At 37.7% G+C, this 9,761-nt stretch overlaps 2 protein-coding genes across 7 annotated transcripts; one reads left to right on the top strand and one right to left on the bottom strand.

Annotated features, from left to right (window-relative positions):
- Positions 1 to 967: 967 nt before the first annotated feature.
- Positions 968 to 3,805, top strand: LOC131164008 (putative pentatricopeptide repeat-containing protein At5g47460). The gene has a single exon (XM_058120901.1). It carries the CDS (start codon positions 1,060 to 1,062, stop codon positions 2,839 to 2,841), a length of 1,782 nt encoding a protein of 593 aa, XP_057976884.1. The 5' UTR covers positions 968 to 1,059; the 3' UTR covers positions 2,842 to 3,805.
- A 343-nt stretch (positions 3,806 to 4,148) lies between these two features.
- Positions 4,149 to 8,267, bottom strand: LOC131164007 (protein NONRESPONDING TO OXYLIPINS 2, mitochondrial-like). Of its 6 annotated transcripts, XM_058120894.1 has the most exons (4): positions 7,581 to 8,265; positions 7,379 to 7,497; positions 4,738 to 4,779; positions 4,149 to 4,434 (listed from the first exon to the last, which is right to left on the bottom strand). In XM_058120894.1, exons 1-3 carry the CDS (start codon positions 7,739 to 7,741, stop codon positions 4,760 to 4,762), a joined length of 300 nt encoding a protein of 99 aa, XP_057976877.1. In that variant the 5' UTR covers positions 7,742 to 8,265; the 3' UTR covers positions 4,149 to 4,434; positions 4,738 to 4,759. The 6 variants fall into 6 exon arrangements, with proteins under 6 accessions (XP_057976877.1, XP_057976880.1, XP_057976879.1 ...); XM_058120897.1 differs by having other exon boundaries at positions 4,149 to 4,779; positions 7,617 to 8,267; XM_058120896.1 differs by lacking the exon at positions 4,738 to 4,779 and having other exon boundaries at positions 7,617 to 8,267.
- Positions 8,268 to 9,761: the final 1,494 nt, after the last annotated feature.

Raw genomic sequence — 9,761 nt, 5'->3', positions numbered from 1 at the left:
AGTTGCTTTTTGGCTTGGCTTTTGGTTGTCATGCAACCCCACCCCATGACAGTATCATCACCATTAGTTCCATTGACACAACATTAGGTTTGCCTCAACTTACAAAAAAAATTCTATCGAAATTTATGATTTTTAAAGCTATGCAAGTGTATAAATTTTGAGACTCAATTGAATTTATAATTGTATATATTTAGGCAAATCTCATTACAATTTTATATATTTTTGTGTTCAATTTACCCAATTCAAAGTTAAGACCCAAAATTTTAGCTCCTACAAGGTGTACGCTATTCTACTTTTAACATCATCATGATAATTTATAATATTTCATTCTCATTTTTTTTTTAAGATAAAGAAAAGGTAATGTAATGGCAATGTTACATCTTTTAGAAACCTGCAATGCAAATCAAATTAAAATATTTCATGAGTTAGATATCGCTTTATCGAAAATAAAATTCTGATTATTGAAGAAGACATCCTAAATTTTGCAAACCAAACAACACTAAGCTACCTTTGGATTAAAGAATTTTTTTTTTCTTCACCTTATTGATTCTTTGTAGTTGGGAGGGGGTAATAAAATTTGATATTATAAATTAGGTATGAAATTTAATTGTAGTTGATTTTTGAAATTGTGTATTGATACTATTAACTAGAAAGAAGAGGGGACAATTTTCATCCTATGTTGTATTTTTGCCCTTCTTCCTAAAAAAAAAAAAACTCACAATTTTACAAATATATTTTAATTACAAATCCTTAAAATTTTAAAGAATCATTTAAACTTTCCATCATCTCCACAAATTATATTTTCAATATAAGAATCTGCAAAGATTGTGCACTTAATTAAAATTTTAAATCTTAAAAATTTTAAAAATTATATATTAAAAATTTAAACAATTTAGTAATTGATTAATTAATTAAAATAATTCCTATAGTATCCAAACAAGATAGATTCCATGAAAATGGAATTCCCAATTTCCCAAGAAGCCGAAAAAGAAATAATTTTGGGCAAGGCATGTTAGGGTATGGCCAGCTTTATTTTGATCCTCCCTTACTCGCAAAGTCATGCAAAGATCTATCTCTGAACGGGCGAGGAAATATTTGCAAAAGCAAAACCAGCCCTTTCTTCTCTGTAAGTACATTAGCACAGATGCCTCCATCGATGAAGAAAGCAGCGTCAGCGGTCTCATCTCGGTCTTTGCCCAATATGGTTCCAGTAATGATATGGCCTTGTTCGAAGCCTCTGGATTGCTCAACGCCGGCACTAAGCCGAACGGTCGTGCACTCGTCTACCTCATCCGAGCTTCTAGCACCCTGGGCTACCTTTCATATGGCCAGCAACTTCACTGCTACGTTTTGCGATCTGGGTTTTGCTCCAATGTCTTTGTCTCCACCGTCTTGATTGGTTTTTATGTGAAATTTGAGCTATTGAGTGACGCCCATAAAGTGTTTGATGAAATTCCTGAGCCAAGTGTAGTCTCTTGGAATTCTTTGATTTCAGGGTATGTGCAATCCGGTCGGTGTGTCAAGGCATTGAATTTGTTCCTTCAGCTAGTTAGGTCTGAACTTCGTGCAGACCCATTCTCATTTACTGCAGCTCTGGCTGCTTGTGGGCAAGTAAGCTTGTTGCAGCCAGGCATGTCAATTCACTCAAAGGTAGTGAAATTGGGTCTGGAGTGGAGCGTTTTCATTGGGAACTGTTTGATTGATATGTATGGAAAATGTGGGTATGTTGAAGAGGCAATTCAAGCGTTCAACAAGATGGTTGACAAGGACATCATTTCTTGGAATTCCGTTATAGCAGCGTGCGCAAGGAACCAAAGGCTTGAACAAGCATTCTTCTTCTTCCATGAGATGGCCAACCCAGACACAATCTCTTATAATGAATTGATTAGTGGCATTGCACAGTTTGGCAACATGGAAGATGCTATAAAGATTTTATCAAATATGCCAAATCCAAACTCATCCTCATGGAATTCAGTTATAACTGGATATGTAAATAGGGCTCAACCCTGGGAAGCTCTGGAATTTTTCAGCGAAATGCACTCAAAGGATGTTGAAATGGATCAATTTACATTCTCAAGCATATTGAGTGGCAGTGCAGGTCTCTCAGCTCTAACATGGGGAATTTTAATCCATTGTTGCACGATGAAGTACGGTTTAGACACGAGAATAGTTGTTGGCAGTGCTCTAATTGATATGTACTCCAAATGTGGGCGGGTAAAGATTGCTGAATCGATATTCCAGTTACTACCAAGAAAGAATTTGATAACGTGGAACGCAATGATTTCTGGATTTGCTCACAATGGCAATTCAGCCATGGTGATACAACTTTTTGAGCAATTAAAAAAAGTTAGGGATTTGAAACCAGATGGGATCACATTTCTTAATGTTTTGTTGGCATGTTGGGATAATCAAATGCCGTTGCATACTGCAATGAAGTATTTTGAATCAATGATCAAGGATTATGGGATTGGCCCAATGGCCGAGCATTGCTCTTCTATGATTCGTTTAATGGGACAAGGAGGGGAGGTGTGGAGGGCACAAAAAATGATATATGAACTAGGGTTTGGGTCATGTGGGATAGTTTGGAGTGCTTTGCTTGGTGCTTGTGGAGCTTGTGGGAATTTGGAAGTAGCAGAGGTTGCAGCTGCAAAAGTGATTGAATTGGAAGGTAATGATGAGTTCGTGTATGTCATAATGTCAAACATATATTCATGTTATGGGAAATGGGGGAATGCAAGTGTGGTTAGAGAGCTGATGAGGGGCAGAGGAGTGAGAAAGGAAGCCGGCTGTAGCTGGATTGAGCTGGAAAATGTGGTCTCACATTCATCCATGGTGCAATAATGATGGTGATGCTGGTGGTGGTGGTGATAATAATTGTGACGGTGCTAGTGATGATACACTGCGGCGAAGTCCCCAATACTGTGAAATTGGAGCGTTCAAACACAACCTCCAAAGTTCAAAGTAGCTGCAGGTCTGCAGCTGACCCTGGGATTAATATTTAAATATTAAATGCAAAAAGGGTTGGGCATTACGCATTTAAGCTTTGCTGCTGACCTTCTCTTGTGGAATGGAGACTCAAAATTTCTTCGTAGTTTCTGTGTTGTCTATAAACAGAGGTAAAAGGTGCTGGTTCATTTGGAGAGATGAATGAGACCACTGAGGAAGAGATTGATAGAAATCTTGAGTTTGTTGAAGGCAGGCTGCCTCTCATGTACTTGGAGGTTCTTCTGCATCCACAAGGCTGTTTCTCTCACTGATTGTCATCTTCGTGTGTACAGGACTTCTCAATTAGCCTCCAGGGATTGTAACTCCTTATGCAGGTGGGGTGCAGCTTGTTCAATCTGTACTGACCTTTCATGTGGTTAGTGCCATTTTAATCCTTCCCAAACAGGTGGAAGAAAACTATAGAAAATTGATTTGGGTTGGGCGTCTTGAGACTGGTCTGAAGGTCACCTCCACCTCTGACATTTGTAACCCTAGAAAGGATGTGGAAGCTTAGGCCTTGAAAGGCTGGTGAGTGGAATGATGCTGTTGATGCAGGAACATGAAGTTTCTTGGAGACTTTATTGAGGATCAAAGACCAATTATAATCTAAAAGGCTCTGATCCTTTAAACACTGATTAAAAAGCACGTTTCTGTTTGCGACATTTTACTACAAATAGAGAAAGAAACTGGAAAAAGTTAAAGGGCCGCCATTCTACTGCTAATATTCTTTTAATTATCTGTAATGCAATTAAGCTGATGTACTGTGGCTTAATGTCAAGGTTGATTGATTCTTTATGCGATATTCTTTTGCTGAACCTCCCATCCCTGTTTCTTATAATGACCTCATTATGGCTACTATTAAATAGCACCCTTTGGCTTCCTTGGGTTATAACTGCTCTCCATTCATTAGTGGCTCCAAGGCCTCATTTCTTGGAAGGCAGCCGAGAGAGGAAAAACACCTTGGATGTTTAGTAAAAACACTTATGATGCCTTCCCCCCTAGAAGTGCTATTCTTTGCTTCTTATAAACCACGCAGAGAAACCTTTGTTGGATAAAGCCAACGCATTCATCTGAACCATCTAGTTTTGTTTAAAGATACTAGTTACACAGTTCTAGTGAAAAGAAAGTAACACAATGGCAAGCTCAGAAAAATACAAAAGGAGTCATCAAGCATGCGGTTTATTTAATTCAAAGGAAGCAAATGATGACCTTTGTCAATTAAACACATAAATATAAGAAATAGATAATGCCACTTCTTCATGCTTATTTACCACAAAAAAACCCATTTAAGAATCAATAATAATTGCTTCTTTCTATGATTCAGGTAGTTTTACAGACAGAATTGTTGAGATCTACAAAAAGCTTGTTCTTTCAAATCAAATGAAGAGAAACTCCTTGACATGGCAGTACTCCACTAACAAAGTCACCTTGGAACTGATAGACCGAGCTCTAACACAAAATGAAAAATTTAAATCAGAAACAAATTTTCAATAACAAGAAATAAATGACAGTGAGAAAAATTAGAACACTACATTGAACAATTAGTGATCTATACTGTAGCACAGTTCAGGTACACGCAAAATGATAAACTTAACCCCACAATTTTCCTAGCAGGCTAGCATCCGTAGATTTATTGCCCAAGAATACCAAAATGGATAGTCGTCAATCAATTAAAAATAAGTCATGACACAAATATGGTATAAATGTATCAAAAAATGTAAGACATGTTGAAGCATAGATGCCACAGCGCACCTCCTGAAACAGCATGCATGTATCACGTACCATCAATTTCATCTGAGAAAAGCAGCACTTGCGTTACTAATATATTCTCATTCACATTTCACATTCAATCACGCAATGCTCAACATATTCAGATTTAACAAAAAAAACCCTTAAAAATCTATTCTAGTTATCCATGTTGCTTCCACTAACTTTTGCAATTGTGAAATAAAGATGTTGGATAGGGATCATTAGAAAAGCATACTTGCAAATAGATGAGCAAAAATGAAGGCTCCAAAAATCTAGTTGCTGGATCTTCAAAGGGTTTCTGATCAAACAGTCCAAACTGCATTCTCTATTATTGATCTACTTTTGAAAAACTTCATTTAACCAAGTTGAAGGATAGCAATGTTTGTCAACATTTGTGTGTGCCATGTCCTGATTCGACAAGATGATTAAAAACAAGTCGTTTTGCCGTGCAATTAATTGGTTGACCAATTCTATATCATGCCCCCGTGGATCTTATAATTTATAGATATAAAGAGGTACCAAAACATTTTAAGTCTTACCCTTTAAATGAGATGTCAGTTCTATAATTATTTATTATGTAATCTATCAAGTTCTAAACCAAAAATAAGTAAATTATTCATAACCTAACTATTGGTGATGTTTCAAGTTTCAAAAGCAACGGCACTTTCATCAGATAAATTTAAATTGAAGGATGTTAGTATAATGAGCTTATGATGAGATTAATTGTGAATAATGACCAACAGAGGGGTGGAAAGAATGGAAAGATTAAGATTTTTGCAGTTCATACAAATTTGGGCATATATATATATATATATATATATATATATATATATATATATATGTTTGTTGGGCATGGGGGTGAGAATGGTGGGACCCAGTCAATTCTAAAATATTCAGGTGGCCACGTCCACTATTCCCACCCCCATGCCCAACAAACAAGGCAAAAAATCTTAAATGCACCTTTGCGCCTTCTAATCCTCTAGATTAATTAAGACACGGGCTTGCAAAAAGGGTTCAGTTCCTCCAGATTTAGGAAGGCTACCAGTCCAGATATATATTTACCATTACTGCAAGATGAATGATACTAATATGTAGTAAACATTCTAAAGATAGAAATATGAACACAAGAAAAAGTGGTTTGACAGAGTGCTGGCAAAATCAACTATATTAACTACATCTAGATTTTGAAGCTCATAATAGAATAAAATAAAACTCGTCGTTGGTTTAGATTTTTATTATAACTTTAACTTCCAAATTAAATGCATGTGGAGAACTTGCCCTGCAAGAATTTTCTAGTAAAGAATTCTTATATATCTACGGTTAATTGAAGGGAGAAAATGAAATGTGAAAGTCCAGCACAAATGAAAAATGAAGCACCATATGAGAACCATGAATCAAATAATTGATACAGTGAAAATCAGGTAGCATGCTTGATAAGATACTTCTGGCAAAACAATAAATTGCATGTCCTAAATTAACAAGGTTCCATCTATCTTCCTGAACAGATATCAACATCAGATATAAAAAATTGTTACAACCACAGATAAAAGGCCATTATGCCCTGTATCTGATGGGTGTCTAAGCATTTTAGGACTGTTAACAAAGCATTCAAACTTGAAAATGACGAAAGGAATCATAATTGGCGTGTCCAGTTTATTCTTTCAAGCATTGTTTCATGTGCCTGCAGGAACCAAATATTTCCAGTCAGATGCTGTCAAATACTCCATCAATGGATTTTCAACCCCCAAAACCAGTTCCCGATTATTTACTTGCTAAGTGTCTTTAGTGTTATGATTACTGAAGTTCCAACCTAAAAGCAATCTCTGATAAAAAAGTAGGAAATTGGTCCATCACTGTATAACCCAAGTTTCGAACTTAGTGTTTCAATTAAATAGGTGAAAATCTATTAAGCTCAAGAACTTGACACTAAATATCCAACCCAAGTGCATAAAGTTTCGGAGCAATTTGGTTGAAACTATGGATTCGTGAAAACAAAATAACTTGCATTATGAGATTTTATGAAAGGCATGTGGTCTAATGATCTTATGCCTTGCAAAGCAATCGCAACTAAATTTTTGAACTAGTTAATTGTCCCTAGTTATCATCAAGAAAATGCAACCTTACTTCATTGTTTATACCATATCTTTCCACAATTCAAAAATTCCTAATGAACGTCCAAAAATCAAAAGGAACAAAAATATTGTTGAAGTATTCTGTTCATTATAAAATCATAACATGGTGAAATGCAAGGATTCATTACAATACTCATGAATTAATTCTTGAATTCTTTTGGAAATTTCCCTATTTTCACCAACTACAAAAATTTCAACAGAAAAAATCTGAATAGGAACTTTTCACTACACCCTAGAAAATACCAATCCAGGATATTCCTTCAAACAATACTGTCGTGATACATTGTTAGTTCTCCGGATTCAATTTCCAACAACTTAATTCATAGTAAAAGACAAAAAAAAAAAAAAAAAAAAAAACCACCCATCAGTAGACACGACAGCAAAGAAACGACAGTAAATAACATTCAAAGGCACACAAGACTTCATCATATTCATAGGTAAGAGATGCAGCGACTCACACTCAAATACATTAAAACAGTTTTAGAGGCCGGGAGAGGTACGGCAGAGTGTACCCTGTGAAAGAGCTCGGCAACTGCTCGTGGTAGAGCTCAGGCACGAAGTCATCCTTGCCACCGCCACAGCACTGTGCAGAGGCAACATAGACTGCACACAGCCTAGCTCCGACGGAGACCTAAAAAAATAAGAACATTTGAACCCTGGAAATTAATATTCGCCCACAACAAACAACCCAGAGAAAGATAGAGAGAGAGGGACCTGGAGAGGGAGAAGCGAAGGGGTGATGCGGAAGACCTGGTCGGGAGAGGGAACGAAGGGGCAGATCTGTTGATGGAAGCTGTTCGGGCTGTTGATCTGATGACGGATTTGAGGGACTGTAGGGATGCTCTGCCGATGAATCTGTTGCAAGAGGACGCCATTAGAGAGGATTGAAAGAGATGCACAAAGTGTTCGAAGGAGACAATGAGCCTTAATGGCGCGATTGGAGGTGAGGTTTAGGGTTTTAGGGAAGGGTCCTTTCGAAAGGCGCTGTTGTGCAAACTGGAATGGGTGCCCTCAGCCCTGCCGTAGAGGCATTAGAGTCGGCCCAATCAGGACGGGCGACGGGATGCCTGCGTGCTGCGTGCCTGCGACGGCTGCTTCTTCAGTTCTTCGGAAGGCTCTCCCCTCTTCTACTAATTCTAGTCTGCACCGTAGCAGAAAGCGAAGCCTCTGACTGCCGCAGCGCCGCTTCTCGGTCACCTGACTCACCTGTGAGGCCGTGCCGGTACGTGAGGCGGTGAGGGTCCTGAGGGCTGACCGGCTTAGGCAGTCAGGTTGAGGGAGATTGGGAGAATCGGGGATTTGGGGGGAGAGGGCTAGCCTAGCCGGCTAGGGTTATTTTACTCATTTTTAGGGGGGTACAAGGCAGGTGATCGGTGCCCCCTCACTTTAAATTGGGTTTGAATTCTATATAAGTATACCCGATTATAAATGAATCAATTCGTAATCGATTCATTTATAAATATGTCAGTTCTGGTTCAGGTCGGGTCATCTGTCGGGTGATCCTTTTATTTGTCTGGTCCTACTATATAAACACCCTTTATATATAAACCTTTTCTTCTTCTTCTTCCGAGAGAGAGAGAGAGAGAGAGAGAGGTATGAAAGGTTTAAGGCGCCTGGCAGACTACCTTGCGGACCTGGAAGAGCAGGGATCGACGGTGGCGATGGATGTCGATGATGTCAACTCATTGGAAATGTTTGGGGAGGGCGTCTTCTCGGTCAACAACAAGCTTGCAAAGTTCGACTTTAATGATTCCGACATCAACTGATCTTTATTCTTTCAATAATCGGACAACTTTTGTTATCGTGCCACACTCTTTGTAGAGACCCGAAAAATATAATAAATAAAATAAAATAAGAAAAATGGAATTTTGGTCAGAGGAGGAGAAAACGGCAACGGTTTTCTAAAGGGGGAAGGAAATCGGCGCCGGTTATGGCAAATTATCGCGGCCGGGGAAAGGGTAAACAGTAAATTATGAGCCGGTTAAATAGAAAATTGGCGACGATTTTCTAGGAGTCCGAGAAAACCAGCGACGATTTTCTCGGCAGTACTGAAGATTATAAAGGAACCCAAGAGATTTATTTTAAACATTAAAATTAAACTCTCTCTCTCTTTTTTTTTTCTCTCTCTCTCTCATTGAAAACCCTACGGACCTTCTCCTATTTTTCTTCAATTTCGACTCCGTTAAAGCCCGGATTGACGATCAGGAACCCCACGATGTTTTTGAGAAGATTCTCTACAACGTAGGCTGAGTGAAATTTCAGTTTGGGGTTTTGAGACACCATCCCAAAACTGATGTAAGGGTGTTATTTGAGTATTTATGAGTTGTTTATCTGAATTGTTGGATGTATATATTTAGAAATGAGAATATGAATATAGTTTTGGAGATGAATTGAGGAATTAGAATTTTGTGAAATACAGAGTTATGGTGTAAAAGCTGCAGGCATGAGTTAGAGTTTCGGTGGGTATTTCCCTAGAAAAAAAGGTAAAAATGATAATATTTTTCTGATTGATATTCAGTAAATAAACTAGGAATATGCGGGTTCGGGAAAATGTGAATACGATAATTCTGGAAAATTTAGTTGATTGACTGGGGAATATATGTGTAATTTCAGGGCGTTGAAATTGCGAACGCCGCAAGTCGGAAACAGAAAAATAATAAACAGTCCTTAGAAAGTCAGGTAAGGGAAATATGTTATGCCAGTAAAGCATAGTATTTGAATATGTGTTACAAAGTATGGTTTTGAACTAAGTAGAGCAAGGAAATTATACAGTATTATAGATTATATTCATTGAGTTTTATTTAATTTGTGTGGCATGAGAAATACTGAAATATTTTACAGAACCATGATTATACAGTATTTCATAAAACCATGATTATACAGTATTTCACAAAA

This window comes from Malania oleifera, chromosome 9, assembly GCF_029873635.1.
Source record: "Malania oleifera isolate guangnan ecotype guangnan chromosome 9, ASM2987363v1, whole genome shotgun sequence".
NCBI classification, from domain to species: domain Eukaryota; kingdom Viridiplantae; phylum Streptophyta; class Magnoliopsida; order Santalales; family Ximeniaceae; genus Malania; species Malania oleifera.
Note: the sequence above shows the minus strand (reverse complement) of the source record. Positions and strands in the feature narration are given on the sequence as shown.

Coding starts and splice junctions, on each gene's coding strand:
- LOC131164008 (XM_058120901.1), top strand. CDS start 1,060: ATGCAAAGATCTATCTCTGAACGGGCGAGGAAATATTTGCAAAAGCAA.
- LOC131164007 (XM_058120892.1), bottom strand. CDS start 7,741: ATGGCGTCCTCTTGCAACAGATTCATCGGCAGAGCATCCCTACAGTCC. Junction 7,498..7,580: donor CTTCGCTTCTCCCTCTCCAG/GTCCCTCTCTCT, acceptor TTATTTTTTTAG/GTCTCCGTCGGAGCTAGGCT.